General features: G+C 44.0%; 1 protein-coding gene across 1 annotated transcript in view; it reads right to left on the bottom strand.

The window, feature by feature from the left end:
* CNGB3 (cyclic nucleotide gated channel subunit beta 3) overlaps positions 1 to 18,615 on the bottom strand; it is a 286,679-nt gene that overhangs the window by 115,130 nt on the left and 152,934 nt on the right. Inside the window, exon 9 of the mRNA XM_040433859.1 lies at positions 1,142 to 1,206. Within this exon, the coding sequence (XP_040289793.1) occupies positions 1,142 to 1,206 (65 nt within the window). The remainder of the gene's footprint in view (positions 1 to 1,141; positions 1,207 to 18,615) is intronic.

The following is an 18,615-nucleotide window of genomic DNA, read 5'->3' as shown; positions in this document are numbered from 1 at the left end:
TTGTAATACATCCAGCAGTAGTTTGTACACAGTGTAATTTCTCTTCCTGGGTGATCAGGTATGGTGCCTGGCAAAGTGGCAGATAATGGCACCTCTGATGTGCTATCTTGCTGATGTCTCTCTCCTAAACTTCTGGCTAACAGCTGAAAGCTCACACTTGTGGCTGTAGGTGTCCACTGTGTAATGCATGCTTTTTTGAGTTAGCCTGGCCTGGACGTGATCTAAACTGATAGATGTCTGAGCTGTAGTCCCTCACCTGCAGCAAAGTCTGGATAGCTACGGTTGCTGATCACTCTGATGACTGTAATGCTGTAGCCATTGCAGAATATCTGTAGTTTTGTCTTTGAAGTTTCTCTGAAGTAATGGTCTCACAGATTGGTTCTCTGGTCCCTAAGACCATTGGAGCAGGAGCAATAGGGCGTGCTTCCTCACTGCTCACAGTCCTAGCTAAAACTCCCCCTGGTGTCCACCATTTAGCCAAAATAAACTATCTCTATTTTTCCCTTAAAATCTGACAAGGGTACTGACGGAGTGTACTGACTGGGAATTTATCATTGTAGGTGTACGTATTTCAGGTTCGTTTTTAGACTGGAGTTGTCATGGGCACTTGGGCTATTCTACAACTTTTTAAAAAGTTGCACTTCATAAAAGTGACACAAAAGTGTTCTAACCTGAAATCCTAAAATATTTTCACTCAACATCTGTAGGTGGCATTGGAAGGCTCAATGTCTAAAAAGTCACAACATTTATGTGCAAGTGAACCCAAAAAGTTGCAAAGCCCTTATTTGCAACTTTTTGAAGCCAGAATTCTGGCATTCAGTGCTTGATAAATTCCCCCCCCAGAGTTTTTAGTTTTGACTGGAGATACATATATAATGCATCATACATATAATACATTTATCAATATTATAAATTCATGCATTTATAAACAGGTGTCTGTGTTGCTTTTGTTCTTTTTTGTTTTTATTTTAATATATACAAGAGGTTTTTTTTTTCTTTTTATATATTTCTTTTCATTTCTTTGAGATGAAAATTAAAAAGACTAAAGTTGATTATCGGGAAGGTAATGCAGCTGTTGATTTTTATTCCATTGTGTAATAAATTATCCTTTTCTGGCAAGTTTTCACAGTTTGTGTCTCACCTGTAAATATATGCTCTCTTGAGGACAGCTTCTAGACGATCATTAAATTCAAAGAATGTGCTGTACTGAAAACAATGAGATATGAAACAATTAGACCCACACAAATAATAACACACCACAAACAAAACCCTAGTCAGTATAGCAGGAAACTGGGACAAATCCATGCAGCCTTCAGTAACACATTGAAGACATAAATGTGATCTATTGTTGCTGAGCATTAAATAAAAAGCATAAGTTCTTTCACATTTGAAGAAAACATTCATACTGCCTTTTCTTTAGAGATAATTACAATTTAAGGCATTTAACCTCTTCCCATTGTAAAGTTTTCATTTTTTGCTCCCTGCCTTCCAAAAACCATATTTTTTTTAAAAATGTTTCTGTTCAAATAGCCTTATGACGGCATGTTTTTGCAGGACAACTTATAACTTATAATAGCGCTGTTTAATATTCCATACATTGTATTAGGAAGCTGGAAAGAAATTATCAATGGGAATAACACAATTGCAACAATATTTTGCAGGTTTTGTTTTTAAGAAGTTCACTGTGTGGTAAAAAATGACGCAAAGAAAAAAAGTTGGGAGTCAGTCAGCATATCCCAGTGCGCTGGTGCATGTCGCAAAGGCTGGAAGCACAAAAGCAAAAACAAACACAATGCAACAGTGCTCTGCAAACACAAATAATTAAGTAAATACAATAGTGCCATACTCACTATAGGAAATGTACTTATGCTAAAGCTGTGTTAGAAGTGTGAGATTCTTGGCAAATACATTTTGTACAGAATTATTTGTGCTTGTCCGCCACCGGCAAGGTGATCTGTTTAGGACAGGGGCCTCACACTAAATACTACCTCCACTGGTAATATGCTGGCCTCCATTAAATTCTGGGAATGCAGGTTCCACATGCATGCTGGGTCCACATTATATTATACCTTTTATGGTGCCACAATGGCCTCCATTAAATTCAGGGAATGCAGGTTCCACATGCATACTGAGCTCATTAGCACATTTCCTATAGTGAGTATGGCACTGTTGTATTTACTTTATTATTTGTGTTTGCAGAATGCTGTTGCATTGTTTGTTTTTTGCTTTTGTGGTAAAAAAAAAAATTATTATCTTTATAATGTGGGTCCATTCAATAACAAAGATGCCAAATTTATATAGCTTTTGTTGTTTTAATACTTTTATAAAAATAAAAAAAGATACTATGCATGGATTTTGGAAAGACCAGCCGACCCACTAATGTGTATGGGGGCCCCCTGACTTGATTGCAGATGTTGAAGGAGGAAAGGATCAGATGATTGGATTTCAGCCGTCCAATCCTTTTGGTCTCAAGGAAGATAAGTCACCACTACAGGTTTCTGGCAAAGGCTTTCCCCCTTCTCTTTGTTCAGTAGACGTGCATGCTCAGCCAAGCCGAACATGCATGGTCAAGGAGGATTGAGGAGAAATAGCTGTTGCCTGAATGAGTTTGTGTGGCCGGTCTTAGTCTTTCCTGTGTTGGAATGTATTTTCATTTGTCTGCAGCACTGCATTGTACTTTGAGCTAGAGAGTATGAGTTTAGTGTATTCATGTGATGGACCGATTAATGAAACTGTGTTCTGACTTGGGAAACGCTAAAATGATTAAATCACTAAATCCCTACACTTAGCATCTCAAGCGTAGAGTTGAGAGAACCCGAACTGTAAAGTTCAGGTTCGTACCGAACTTTACGTTTTTCGGCACCCGGACCCGAACATTTACATAAAAGTTCGGGTTCGGGGTTCGGCGATTTCTATGGCGTTTTTTGAAAGGCTGCAAAGCAGCCAATCAAGAAGCGTCATACTACTTGCCCCAAGAGGCCATCACTATTGGCATGGCTGTGATTGGCCAACTGCAGCATGTGACCTAGCCTCTATTTAAGCTGGAGTCACGTAGCGCCGCCCGTCATTCTCGCTGCTCGGATTAGTGCAGGGATAGGCTGCAGCTGCTGTGAGGGAGAGATCAGGGAGAAATATTATGAAGAACTGCTTCTTTACTCAGCGATCTACAGCAAATGCATTTTGGGGGTGCAGTGCACAATAGTTTTAAGCCTGCCCTGAGCCAACTACTACTGAAAACAAACTTTTTTTCCTTCAGTTAGTCAATACATAATTGGCAGCCATTTTATGCAACGATAGTGCACCAGCACAGGATATCTGCATGTCTGCAAGTCCAGAAATACTGCTTTGAGACACTGGGGTTAAAAAAATCCTCTGTTTCATATAGTGCACATCTGTGATTATAGGTGCATAAGTGAGTGTCACATTTAGGCCAGAAATACTGCTTTGGCATACTGGGGCATACTGGGTGAAAAAAAACACCTCTGTTTCATATAGTGCACATCTGTGATTATAGGTGCATAAGTGAGTGTTACATTTAGGCCAGAATGACTGCTTTGGCATACTGGGGCATACTGGGTGAAAAAAAACCTCTGTTTCATATAGTGCACATCTAGGATTATAGGTGCATAAGTGAGTGTTACATTTAGGCCAGAAATACGGCTTTAATATACTGGGGCATACTGGGTGAAAAAAAAAAAAACTCTGTTTCATATAGTGCACATCTGTGATTATAGGTGCATAAGTGACTGTACAATTTAGTCCAGAAATACGGCTTTCTCATACTGGGGCATACTGGGGTGAAAAAAAAACCTCTGTTTCATATAGTGCACATCTAGGATTATCGCTGCATAAGTGACTGTTCAATTTAGGCCAGAAATACGGCTTTCTCATACTGGGGCATACTGGGTGAAAAAAAAAACTCTGTTTCATATAGAGCACATCTGTGATTATAGGTGCATAAGTGAGTGTTACATTTAGGCCAGAAATACTGCTTTGGCATACTGGGGCATACTGGGTGAAAAAAAAACTCTATTTCATATAGTGCACATCTAGGATTAGACGTGCATAAGTGAGTGTTACATTTAGGCCAGAAATACGGCTTTAATATACTGGGGCATACTGGGTAAAAAACAACTCTGTTTTATATAGTGCACATCTAGGAATATCGCTGCATAAGTGGCTGTTCAATTTAGGCCAGAAATACGGCTTTCTCATACTGGGTGAAAAAACAACAACTCTGTTTCATATAGTGCACATCTAGGATTATAGGTGCATAAGTTAGTGTTACATTTAGGCCAGAAATACCGCTTTGGCATACTGGGGCATACTGGGTGAAAAAAAAAACCTCTGTTTCATATAGAGCACATCTAGGATTATAGGTGCATTACGGACTGTTAATTTTAGGCCAGAAATACGGCTTTCACATACCGGGGTGGAAAAAACACCGTGTTTTATATACTGCACATCTGTGATTATAGGTGCATAAGTTACTGTGAAATTTAGGCCACAAATACAGCTTTTGCTTACTGGGGTTAAAAAAAACCTCTGATATACTGCACATCTGGGATTAGAGGTGCATAAGTGACTGTTCAATTTAGGCCAGAAATATGTCTCTTTCCTACTGGGGCACACTGGGGTGAAAAAAAAACTCTGTTTCATATAGTGCACATCTGTGATTATAGGTGCATAAGTGGGTGTCACATTTAGGCCAGAAATACGGCTTTGGCATACTGGGGCATACTGGGTGAAAAAAAAACCCTCTGTTTCATATAGTGCACATCTGTGATTATAGGTGCATAAGTGAGTGTTACATTTAGGCCAGAAATACGGCTTTGGCATACTGGGGCATACTGGGTGAAAAAAAAAACTCTGTTTCATATAGTGCACATCTAGGATTATCGCTGCATAAGTGACTGTTCAATTTAGGGCAGAAATACGGCATTCTCATACTGGGGCATACTAGGGTGAAAAAAAAAACCTCTGTTTCATATAGTGCACATCTAGGATTATCGCTGTATAAGTGACTGTTCAATTTAGGCCAGAAATACGGCTTTCTCATACTGGGGCATACTGGGTGGTGAATAAAAACAACTCTGTTTCATATAGTGCACATCTGTGATTATAGGTGCATAAGTGAGTGTCACATTTAGGCCAGAAATACGGCTTTGGCATACTGGGTAAATAAAAAAACCATCTGTTTCATATAGTGCACATCTAGGATTATAGGTGCATTAGGGACTGTTCATTTTAGGCCAGAAATACGGCTTTCGCATACCGGGGTGGAAAAAACACTGTTTTATATACTGCACATCTGGGATTAGAGGTGCATAAGTTACTGTGAAATTTAGGCCACAAATACCGCTGTCCTATAGAGTAAAAATAAAATAAATTTTGTGCAATACCCTACATCAGGGTTTTTATTGGCGGATAATTATTTTTAACAGACTCAACCACTTTTTACTTTGCTTGGTGAACGCTAACTATGAGGCAAACATCTAATAATGGACGCTGTCATGGTCGTGGTGGTGGTGGTGTTGCTGGAGCCTCTGGTGCAGGGAGAGGACGTGGCCAATCTGCCACAGCTACACGTCCTACTGAACCTACTACCTCAGGTCCCAGTAGCCGCCAGAATCTACAGCGATATTTGGTCGGGCCTAATGCCGTTGTAAGGATGGTAAGGTCTGAGCAAGTACAGGCGCTAGTCGATTGGGTGGCCGACAGTGGATCCAGCACGTTAACATTATCTCCCACCCAGTCTTCTGCAGAAAGCGCACAGGTGGCGCCTGAAACCCATGCCCATCAGTCTGTCACATAACCCCCGTGCATATCAGGGAACCTGTCTCAGCCTAAAGTCATGCAGCAGTCTCTTATGCTGTTTGAAGACTCTGCTGGCAGGGTTTCCCAAGGGCATCCACCTAGCCCTTCCCCAGGGGTGGAAGACATAGAATGCACTGACGCACAATCACTTATGTTTCCTGATGAGGACATGGGAATACCACCTCAGCACGTCTCTGATGACGAAACACAGGTGCCAACTGCTCCGTCTTTCTGCAGTGTGCAGACCGAAAAGGAGGTCAGGGAGGAAGACTGGGTGGAAGACGGTGCAGGGGACGATGAGGTTCTAGACCCCACATGAAATAAAGGTTGTGCCACTGACTTTCAGAGTTCGGAGGAAGAGGCAGTGGTGAGACCGAGCCAACAGCGTAGCAAAAGAGGGAGCAGGGTGCAAAAGCAGAGCAGCCGTCGCCAAAACAGTTCGCCTTCTACTGGCCACCGCCACCAGGGACCGAGCACACCAAAGGCAGCTTCAAGGAGTTCCCTGGCATGGCACTTCTTCACACAATGTGCTGACGACAAGACCCGAGTGGTTTGCATGCTGTGCCATCAGAGCCTGAAGCGAGGCATTAACGTTCTGAACCTTAGCACAACCTGCATGACGAGGCATCGACATGCGAGACACGGGCTGCAGTGGAGTAAGCACCTTCAAAACCAAGAAAGGGCTCAGGCCCCTCCTGCTCCCTCTTCTGCTTCTGCCTCGGCCTCTTCCTCTGCCTCTGGAGGAACGTTGGCACCTGCCACCCAGCAAACAGAGGATGTGCCACCAACACCACCACCTCTGTCACCAAGCATCTCCACCATGTCATACGGAAGCGTTTAGCTCTCCATCTCACAAACCTTGGAGAGAAAGCGTAAATTCCCACCTAGCCACCCTCGATCCCTGACCCTGAATGCCTCCTTCGCCGCCGCTTCCACCTAGACCGCCACGTGAGCCTACACCACCACATCCACCCATTCACCGCCTCCTCAACCTCTTCCTCCTACATCATTACCGATTTTTTGTTTTTTAAGGTCTTTTATGTTTTTTTTATTCATTTTCCTATCCACATTTGTTTGCAGAGCATTTGCCATGCTCTTAAGCACATTTTGCTGCCTTTTGCAGCCCTCTAGCTCTTTTCAGGGCTATTTTAGAGCGATTTTAGTGCCCAAAAGTTCGGGTCCGGGTTCAAGTTCAGGTCAAGTTCGGGTCCCGAACCCGAACTTTTTTTTCAAGGTTGGCCGAACCTGCCGAACCCGAACATCCAGGTGTCCGCTCAACTCTACTCAAGAGCAATAAAGATAGTGTCTTCAGATCAGGTACCATTTTCCTGCTGACCAGTTGTAGGGATTGTCTGGTATGCACTGGACACATACTTACTCATCATCGCGATTTTCAAATCCACTACTAGAGAATTACAAGTCAATAGATGGGGGTTCCTGTTTAAAGCTCTTATGAATAATCCGTTGGAGACATGAAAAACAAAGAGTATCTCATGCTCTGGAGGACCCAGGACATCCATGTGTTATACAAACAATTGTTTCCAAAAGGAAATATGTGATGCTATAATGCAAACAGGGTGTGCCCAAGGGGAAACAACTACTACTCCTAACATTCTGTAACCATCTTGCCTGGGAGTGAGGGAGCACTTTCCGCTGGGCTGCTGCATTATGTCCTCCTTTGGCCTCATGCACACGACCATTGTGTGCATCCGCGGCCGTTGTTCCGTTCTCCGTTTTTTTTTTCGCGGACCCATTGACTTTCAATGGGTCAGTGGAAAAATCGGAAAATGCACCGTTTTGCAGCCGCATCCGTGATCCGTGTTTCCTGTCCGTCAAAAAAATAGGACCTGTCCTATTTTTTTGATGGACAACTGTTCACGGACCCATTCAAGTCAATGGGTCCGTGAAAAAACACGGATGCACACAAGATTGCCATCCGCGTCCGTCATCCTTGTCTGTAGGCTACTTTCACACAGACGGATCTGCTGATCCGTCTGCATAAAAGCTTTTTAGATCGGATTTTTCACTTTGTGAAAACTCAGATGCGACAGTATATTCTAACACAGAGGCGTTCCCATGGTGATAATAGGGACTCTCCGCTGCCACCAATGATGGGGGGTCGGTCATTTTAATTAGGGGGGGGCGGCCGCACTGGCCACCAATGTGTTAAATACAAGGGAGGGAGGGAGGGGGGGCCGGCCGCACTGGCCACCAATGTGTTAAATACAAGGGAGGGAGGGGCGGCCGGCCGCACTGGCCACCAATGTGTTAAATACAAGTGAGGGAGGGAGGGGGGGCCGGCCGCACTGGCCACCAATGAGTTAAATACAGGGGGGGAGGGAGGGGGGGGCAGTCATTTACACAGTTCTTTTAGTATATTCTAACCTGAAGCGCCCCCATCACCATGGGAACGCCTCTGTGTTAGAATATACTGTCGGATCACGATTTCACGATCTAACTCAAATCCGATGGTATATTCTAACATAGAGGCGTTCCCATGGTGATGGGGACGCTTCAAGTTAAAATATACCATCGGATTGGAGAAAACTCCGATCCGATGGTATAATAGGGACTCCTGACTTTACATTGAAAGTCAATGGGGACGGATCCGTTTGCAATTGCACCATATTGTGTCAACGTCAAACGGATCCGTCCCCATTGACTTGTATTGTAAGTCAGGACGGATCCGTTTGGCTCCGCACGGCCAGGCGGACACCAAAACGACTTTTTTTTCATGTCCGTGGATCCTCCAAAAATCAAGGAAGACCCACGGACGAAAAAACGGTCACGGATCACGGAACAACGGAAATCTGTTTTGCGGACCGCAAAAAAAAACGTCCGTGTGCATGAGGCCTTTCAGTCCTATTCATAAGTTTGACATGATTTAGTTAGGGGTAGAACTTTATTGTTTCATTGGGTGTAAAGAAAACACCCAGGGTTTGGTGCATTAAGCTGGCCATACACATTAGATCTATGTTGGCCAAACCCACCGAAACCTGACCATCTAATGTGTATTGGGCTTCCTGACTCTCTAAGGATCAGGCACAGTGAATTTCAACTGTCCAATCCTTTTGTTCTCAGGAGATAAGCTGATGTCAGAGGTGTCTGGCAGTGGCTTTCTCCCCACTCCCCATTCACTACATACGTGTGCACACTTGGCCAAGCTAAACATGCATGTGCACCGGGGAAGTGGGAGAACAATCATTTGGTTGACATCGTTTGACGATCATTTGGTTGATCATCTTGTCCATATAAACTACTGTCTACTCCTGCCCAGCTGAGATAGATCTTGTTTAAATAGTTAGAAGAAGGTAGAAAGTAGCACTTAAACATCAAATTACTAGCTTCACAAATCAGTGGCAAAATTTACTAGCTATCTGTATTTATTTGTATACATTTTAGTCTAATTGAATTGCACACAATGGGGCAGATTTACTAATACTGTCTAAGGCCAGATTTACCACATTGACAGATTTTGCATGATAAATCTGGTGCTCCTTTGGACTGTCACATTTATTATGTATTTTAGACATTTGGACCTCACTCAACAAGGGTTGAGTCTTAGAGGGAAAGTGTGTGGCTTCATTTGAAGGGTGTTGCTTAACATGCATTTATGTGCACCAAAATTATGTAAAAAATTATGGTGCAAAATCTGGGGCAAATTAAAGCTGGTCTACACACAACATTAATCTTGACCAAAATGAGTGATTGCAGATGACCATCGTTTAAAAAAATATATGCTTTGCAATGGCAGAATTCTGTGTGCTAAAAATGTGATTGGCCAAGTTGGAAAATTTTGTCAGCCAAACTTAAATGTACAGTATTTCACAAAAGTGAGTACACCCCTCACACTTTTATAACTATTTTATTATATCTTTTCATGGGACACTACTGAAGATATGACACTTTGATACAATGTAAAGTGGTCAGTGTACAGCTTGTATAACAGTGTAAATTTGGTGTGCCCTCAAAATAACTCAACACACAGCCATTAATGTCTAAACCGCTGGCAACAAAAGTGAGTACACCCCTAAGTGAAAATGGCCAAATTGTGCCCAAAATGTCAATATTTTGTGTGGTCACCATTATTTTCCAGCACTGCCTTAACTCTCTTGGGCATGGAGTTCACTAGAGCTTCACAGGTTGTCACTTCGATCGTCTTCCACTCCTCCTGACGAAATCACGGAGCTGGTGGATGTTAGAGACCTTGTGCTTCTCCACCTTCATTTTGAGGATGTCCCACAGATGCTTAATAGGGTTTAGGTCTGGAGACATGCCAGTCCAGCATCTTTACCCTCAGTTTCTTTAGCAAGGCAGTGGTCGTCTTGGAGGTGTGTTTGGTGTCGTTATCACGTTGGAATACTGCCCTGCGGCCTAGTTTCCGAAGGGAGGGGATCGTGCTCTGCTTCAGTATGTCACAGTACATGTTGGCATTCATGGTTCCCCTTAATGAACTGTAGCTCCCCACAGCCGGCAGCACTAATGCAGCCCCAAACCATGACACTCCCACCACCATGCTTGACAGTTGACAAGACACACTTATCTTTGTACTGCTCATCTGGTTGCCTGCCCTACACGCTTGACACCATCTGAACCCAATAAGTTTATCTTGGTCTCATCAGAACACAGGACATGGTTCCCATAATCCATGTTCTTAGTCTGCTTGTCTTCAGCAAACTGGCAGCACTCATACGTCTATTTTTAAAAGACAACCTCTGGATATGATGCTGAGCTTGTGAACACAACTTCATTGGTTGACCATGGCGAGGCCTGTTCTTAGTTGAAACTGTCTTGTTAAACCGCTGTATGGTCCTGGCCACCGTGCTGCAGCTGAGTTTGAGGGTGTTGACAATCTTCTTATAGCCTAGGCCATGTTCATGTAGAGTAACAATTCTTTTTTTCAGATCCTCAGAGAGTTCTTTGCCATCAGGTGCTATGTTGAACTTCCAGTGAGAGCGTGAGAGCAATAACACCAAATTTGACACACCTGCTCCCCATTCACATCTGAGACCTTGTAACAAGAGTCACGTGACACCAGGGAGGGAAAATGGCTAATTGGGCACACTTGTACTCACTTTTGTTTAGACATTGTTTAGACATTAATGGCTGTGTGGTGAGTTATTGTGAGGGCACACCAAATGTACACTGTTATACAAGCTGTACACTGACTACTTTACATCGTATCAGAGTGTCAGATCTTCTGTGTTGTCCCATGAAAAGATGTAATAAAATATTTATAAAAAAATGTGAGGGGTGTACTCACTTTTGTGAGATACTGTACATGGCATGACTGGTCAAATTCGAATGATCATTGCCATTGCACTAAAGAAGCAGGAAATCATAAAAAAATTAAAATAAACTGACTCCCTGTTTGGCTATTTTATTCTGGTGTGTTGCTGGATGGATTATTTGCACAAATGGTCCCACCGACTACTAATCAATGTTTTATGTGTTTGGCAGGCTTAACCCCTTAAGGACACAGCCTTTTTACACCTTAGGACCAGGCCATTTTTTGCAAATCTGACCAGAGTCCCTTTAAGTGCTGATAACTTTAAAACACTTTGACTTATCCAGGCCGTTCTGAGATTGTTTTTTCGTCACATATTGTACTTCATGACAGTGGTAAAATGAAGTCAAAAAATTATTTTTTTTTGCACCAAAAAATACCTAATTTAACAAAAATTTGGAAAAATTTAGCAAATTTCAAAGTTTCAGTTTCTCTACTTCTGTAATACATAGTAATACCCCCAAAAATTCTGATGACTTTACATTCCCCATATGTCTACTTCATGTTAGAATTGTTTTGGGAATGATATTTTATTTTTTGGGGATGTTATAAGGCTTAGAAGTTTAGAAGCAAATCTTGAAATTTTTCAGAAATTTACAAAAACTAAATTTTTAGGGACCAGTTCAGGTCTGAAGTCACTTTGCGAGGCTTACATAATAGAAACCACCCAAAAATCACCCCATCTAAGAAACTACACCCCTCAAGGTATTCAAAACTGATTTTACATACGTCGTTAACCCTTTAGGTGTTGCACAAGAGTTATTGGCAAATGGGGATGAAATTTGAGAATTTCATTTTTTTGTCTAATTTTCCATTTTAACCCATTTTTTCCACTAACAAAGCAAGGGTTAACAGCCAAACAAGACTGTATCTTTATTGCCCTGACTCTGCCGTTTACAGAAACACCCAATATGTGGCCGTAAACTACTGTACGGCCACACAGCGGGGCGTAGAGGGAAAGGTGCGCCGTTTGGTTTTTGGAGGGCTGATTTTTATGGACTGGTTTATTTACACCATGTCCCATTTGAAGCCCCCTGATGCACCCCTAGAGTAGAAACTCCCTAAAAGTGACCCCATCTAAGAAACTACACCCCTCAAGGTATTCAAAACTGATTTTACATACGTCGTTAACCCTTTAGGTGTTGCACAAGAGTTATTGGCAAATGGGGATGAAATTTGAGAATTTCATTTTTTTGTCTAATTTTCCATTTTAACCCATTTTTTCCACTAACAAAGCAAGGGTTAACAGCCAAACAAGACTGTATCTTTATTGCCCTGACTCTGCCGTTTACAGAAACACCCAATATGTGGCCGTAAACTACTGTACGGCCACACAGCGGGGCGTAGAGGGAAAGGTGCGCCGTTTGGTTTTTGGAGGGCTGATTTTTATGGACTGGTTTATTTACACCATGTCCCATTTGAAGCCCCCTGATGCACCCCTAGAGTAGAAACTCCCTAAAAGTGACCCCATCTAAGAAACTACACCCCTCAAGGTATTCAAAACTGATTTTACATACGTCGTTAACCCTTTAGGTGTTGCACAAGAGTTATTGGCAAATGGGGATGAAATTTGAGAATTTCATTTTTTTGTCTAATTTTCCATTTTAACCCATTTTTTCCACTAACAAAGCAAGGGTTAACAGCCAAACAAGACTGTATCTTTATTGCCCTGACTCTGCCGTTTACAGAAACACCAAATATGTGGCCGTAAACTACTGTACGGCCACACAGCGGGGCGTAGAGTGAAAGGTGCGCCGTTTGGTTTTTGGAGGGCTGATTTTTATGGACTGGTTTATTTACACCATGTCCCATTTGAAGCCCCCCTGATGCACCCCTAGAGTAGAAACTCCCTAAAAGTGACCCCATCTAAGAAACTACACCCCTCAAGGTATTCAAAACTGATTTTACATACGTCGTTAACCCTTTAGGTGTTGCACAAGAGTTATTGGCAAATGGGGATGAAATTTGAAAATTTCATTTTTTTGCCTTATTTTCCATTTTAACCCATTTTTTCCACTAACAAAGCAAGGGTTAACAGCCAAACAAGACTGTATCTTTATTGCCCTGACTCTGCCGTTTACAGAAACACCAAATATGTGGCCGTAAACTACTGTACGGCCACACAGCGGGGCGTAGAGTGAAAGGTGCGCCGTTTGGTTTTTGGAGGGCTGATTTTTATGGACTGGTTTATTTACACCATGTCCCATTTGAAGCCCCCCTGATGCACCCCTAGAGTAGAAACTCCCTAAAAGTGACCCCATCTAAGAAACTACACCCCTCAAGGTATTCAAAACTGATTTTACATACGTCGTTAACCCTTTAGGTGTTGCACAAGAGTTATTGGCAAATGGGGATGAAATTTGAAAATTTCATTTTTTTGCCTTATTTTCCATTTTAACCCATTTTTTCCACTAACAAAGCAAGGGTTAACAGCCAAACAAGACTGTATCTTTATTGCCCTGACTCTGCCGTTTACAGAAACACCCAATATGTGGCCGTAAACTAATGTACGGCCACACAGCGGGGCGTAGAGTGAAAGGTGCGCCGTTTGGTTTTTGGAGGGCTGATTTTTATGGACCGGTTTATTTACACTGTGTCCTGTTTCAACCCCTCTGATGCACCCCTGGAGTAGAAACTCCCTAAAAGTGACCCCATTTTGGAAACTACGGGATAAGGTGGCATTTTTTTGGGGACTATTTTTAGGGTAAATATGATTTTTGGTTGCTCTATATTACATTTTTGTGAGGCAAGGTTACCAAAAATTTTAATTCTGAAATTTCATCTCCATTTGCCATTAACTGTTGAGGAACACCTAAAGGGTTAATAAAGTTTGTATAATCAGTTTTGAATACCTTGAGGGGTGTAGTTTCTTAGATGGGGTCAGTTTTGGGGAGTTTTTACTCTAGAGTGCATCAGGGGGGCTTCAAAAGGGACATGGTGTCAATAAAAAAGGCCATCAAAATCGGCCTTCCAGAAACCATGTCGGTCCTTTCCTTTTGCGGCCTCCCTTTTACTGATACAGCAGTTTACGACCACAAATGTGGTGTTTCTGTAAACTGCAGTATCAGGGTAATAAATATTAAGTTTTGTTTGGTTGTTAACCCTTGTTTTGTTACCGGAAAAAACGGATTGAAATGGAAAAGTGCCAAAAATAGCGGTTTTGGCACCGTTTTTTTTTTTTTTTTAACCGTGTTAATCTGGGGGGTTAGGTCATGGGATATTTTTATAGAGGAGATTCTTACGGACGCGGCAATACCTAATAAGTCTACTTTTTTTACAATTATTTAGGTTTTTGACTATATTATCTTTTTTGATACAAATCTTTTTTTTGGGTATCTCTAAAGTCTAAGGGTCATTTTATTTTTATTTTTTTTATCCAATTATCTCATGTGGGGGCTCATTTTTTGCGGGAGGAGCGGACGGTTTTATTGGCACTATTTTGGGGGCTATATGACTTTTTGATCGCTTGCTATTAAACTTTTTATTATGTAAGGTGACAAAAAAAAACTTTTTTTGCACCTTTTTTTTTTTTTTTTTCTTGACCGTGTTAATCTGGGGGGGTTGGTCATGGGGTAGTTTTATAGAGGAGATTATTACCGACGCGGCGATACCTAATATGTCTACTTTTAATAAATTATTTTAGTTTTTTTGGGTGTCTCAGGTCTGAGAACCATTTTTTTTTATCCGATGTCAGTGCTAAATTGGGATATAAATTTAGTACTCCATGGAAGTGTGATACTCCCTGAAGCAACCGTCAATGCAGAGGCCCGGATGATCGGGGCACGTGTCGCACTGAGTAGTCGTGTCCTTCCGTATCCCCCTCCTGCGACACACTCTGCACTTTTTTTGGGTTCGTCCCTTCTTTCCAGTATGGGGGACCACACCTGGAAAGTGTTGGCCAGGGACGATCCGGGCACCTACAGTTCCCGAGGTACTCCGGCCTGCTCTTTCCCGGTCCGAAAAGATCAGGGCCTTGAGGACTGCCTCATAGAACTGGAGGAAAGTCCCTGTGCTGCCAGCGCTTCGGGATAGTACAAAAGAGTTGTACATGGCAACCTGCACCAAGTAGACCGCAACTTTTTTGTACCATGCCCGGGTTTTGCGCATGGCATTATATGGCTTGAGGACTTGATCCGAGAGATCAACTCCTCCCATATACCGATTGTAGGCGACGATACAATCGGGCTTGAGGACCGTTGCCGCGGTACCTCGCACAGGGACAGGGGTGATGCCGTTACCATGAATTGTGGACAGCATAAGGACATCCCTCTTGTCCTTATACCTGACCAGCAACAGGTTTCCAGTGGTAAGGGCACGGGTCTCACCCCTGGGGATAGGTACCTGGAGGGGGTGGGCAGGGAGGCCGCGTTGATTTTTCCGCACGGTCCCACAAGCGGACGTGGATCTGGCGGCAAGGGACTGGAACAAGGGGATACTGGTATAAAAGTTATCCACGTAAAGGTGGTAACCCTTATCCAGCAGTGGGTACATAAGGTCCCACACAAGTTTCCCGGTAACACCCAGAGTGGGGGGACATTCTGGGGGTTGAATCCGGGAATCTCGCCCCTCGTACACACGAAATTTGTAAGTGTACCCTGAGGTACTCTCACAAATTTTGTATAGCTTCACGCCATACCTCGCCCGCTTGGAGGGCACATACTGGCGGAAAATGAGTCTCCCCTTGAACGCAATGAGAGACTCATCAACCGCGACCTCCCTTCCAGGTACATAGGCCTCCATGAATTTGGCCCCAAAGTGATCGATGACCGGCCGTATCTTATACAGACGGTCATGGGCAGGATCACCTCGGGGGGGACATGCTGCATTATCGGAATAATGCAGACATTTCCGGATGGCCTCAAACCGGGAGCGTGTCATGGCTGTACTGTAAAGTGGGGCCTGGTATAGGACGTCCCCACTCCAGTACAGCCTGACACTGGGTTTTTTGACCAGGCCCATATGCAGCACGAGGCCCCAAAATATCCTCATTTCGGCTGCACTGACCGGCGTCCAGCCACCGGGCCTGGCCAAAAAGGAGCCCGGGTGTTGAGCGACGAACTGTTGGGCGTACAGATTCGTCTGCTCCACCATCAGATTTACCAGTGGGTCACTGAAAAAATGACAAAAAAAGTCATATTCAGTGTAGCCCACTGTGGAAATCTGGATTCCTGATTGGCCTACAAAATCAGGAATCACGGGCTCGTATCGCTCTGGGCTACACCAGACAAGTTCACCGGAAGGGGGCTCCGGTGGATTTAACTGGTGGGCCGGGAAACCAGTACGAGCCCCAGAGCTGCTCGTACTAGTGTGGGCCACAGGGTCCCTAACATGGCGGTCCCCTTGCTCCGCCTGGCGGCGTCTCCGCCGCCTTGGGGGCTCATCATCATCGCTAGATGATGAGGAGGATGCGGATGACAACAGGAATGTGGGGTCATCCTCATCCTCACTGGGACTCTCGGAGTCGGAGGCAAGCTGGGCGTATGCCTCCTCGGCCGAGAACGTCCGGCGGGCCATAGGGGAGTGTGTGTCTGCGTGTATATGTGCGTGTGTGTAACTCTTTATTTTGTGTGCGTGTGTGTGGGGGCACGGGTGTTCACGAACTCACCCTAAAACTAACAGAAAAAAAATAAAATAAACTAACTAAAAAAAGGGCAAAAAATGTGGGGGAAAAAAATCAAAACCGCTGATCAACTGTCCGAAGTTGATCAGCGGTGGGGTGTGCGATGCGCTAACAGTGGCCGGACACTAAGTGCCGGCCACAATCAGCGTACAAAAAAATAAAATAAAAAATGCACCACAAAAAAGGTGGGGGGGGGGAGGGGGTGGGGGGGGGGACAAGTGGCAGCACCCCTGGGGGGGTCTAGGGTCACACAGCTGTGCTGTGGACCCCAGACACCCTAACTTAGGGTGATGCAATCAAAGTAAGAAAAGTTCAGAAACTAACTTTCCCTTTTTTTTCCCTGCCTAAAACAAACTTTCCCTATGCTGTCCCTATGTACCTGATGGGGGGTGCTGGGGCACAGATCGGGTCCTGGGGGCACAGATCGGGTCCTGGGGGTGCTGGCAACGATGGTGGGCACACGTGCAGGCAGCTCCTCTCTCCTCCGGCTCCGGAACACAAAAGGAGGAGGAGAGGAGCGCCTGCCTCTTTTGAATTTGGCGCCGGACCGCCCACAGACCAATCGGAAAGCGATCCTAAGTGGTGATGTCACCATCACCACTCAGGATCGCTGGATGGTGATTGGTGGGGTGAAATCACACCACCATCACCATCCTGTTCCGGGTTATCGGGTCTTCAGAGACCCGAACAACCCGGAAACGCAGAAAACCGCAGGTCTGAATTGACCTGCGGTTTTCTGCGATCGCATACATGGGGGGGTCACCGGACCCCCCGGCGCATTTGCCCCAAGTGCCTGCTCAATGATTTGAGCAGGCACGGGGTTCCGATCACCGCCCGCCGCCCGGCGGTGATCGAAAATACACAGGGCGTACATGTACGCCCTGTGTCCTTAAGTACCAGGGCACAAGGGCGTACCTGTACGCCCTATGTCCTTAAGAGGTTAAAAGAGTTGTCAGGGAATACGCGTTTCGGGGTCAGTAGCCCCTTCCTCAGTGGGGCTACTGACCCCGAAACGCGTATGGCTAATAGACAGTGTGGGACAACATAAGGAAGATTCTAAAAATTACGACTGGATGCTGTACAAATTCAAAAACCCCGCCTGGAATTGAAAGTCACCTGACCTATTCAGCGAAACCACGTGGGACGCCAGAGACAGGTCCTGGAAGGTCAGAGTTACACTGCAGAGCAGTATCCAGCGATACGGGGAACTTCCTATAGAAAAGACCGGACTCACAGGTCCTTACAGATCACAGCATAGCAGTCGCATTTTCGAGGAACAAGCGGGCTAAAGGAGCGGTAAAGTACCTACTTCTGTGAAACCACACAATTTATACAAACCTCGTTTCATCGTGATGATTATTATATGAACTATTAAGGACATTGAACTTTGGAAACTCATTTTAGCCGTTCAACATAGCGATTCTTAGAAGGTTACATGTGTTTTTAGCGTTTTTAGAGTATTTTTATGTAATTTTATACAACATGTTGTAAATGTGATATAAATGACATTACCAGACACTTTTTTCTGCTTTTGTCTATTTGATGCCTGATATTGAGTGACGCCCAACCTTGTTTCAAATTGTACTTATTACCAGCAACAGGGAGTGCTGTGCGGCAGTGCACCTATTCCACTAGTAAACAGTGAGTGAGCCACCAAACTTGGATATATATTCTGGTATTTGTTTTCTTCCTACCTGGTATGGGCATAGTCATCTAATGCCACTACACTTTGAACTTACTTCATATTCCATTCAAAGTGCTAGTTCCAGCACCAGAGGCTGCAGGGAACAGCTGATCGGTGGGGGTGAAAGGGGTCAGAGCCTCACCAATCAGACCTATCCTGAGGTCATCAACATCAGAAGCCTGGAAATTTCCTCTAACATTGCAAAGC

This window comes from Bufo bufo, chromosome 5, assembly GCF_905171765.1.
Source record: "Bufo bufo chromosome 5, aBufBuf1.1, whole genome shotgun sequence".
Lineage (NCBI taxonomy): Eukaryota > Metazoa > Chordata > Amphibia > Anura > Bufonidae > Bufo > Bufo bufo.
The sequence above is the reverse complement of the archived record's forward strand: the minus strand, read 5'-3'. Positions and strand labels throughout refer to the sequence as shown.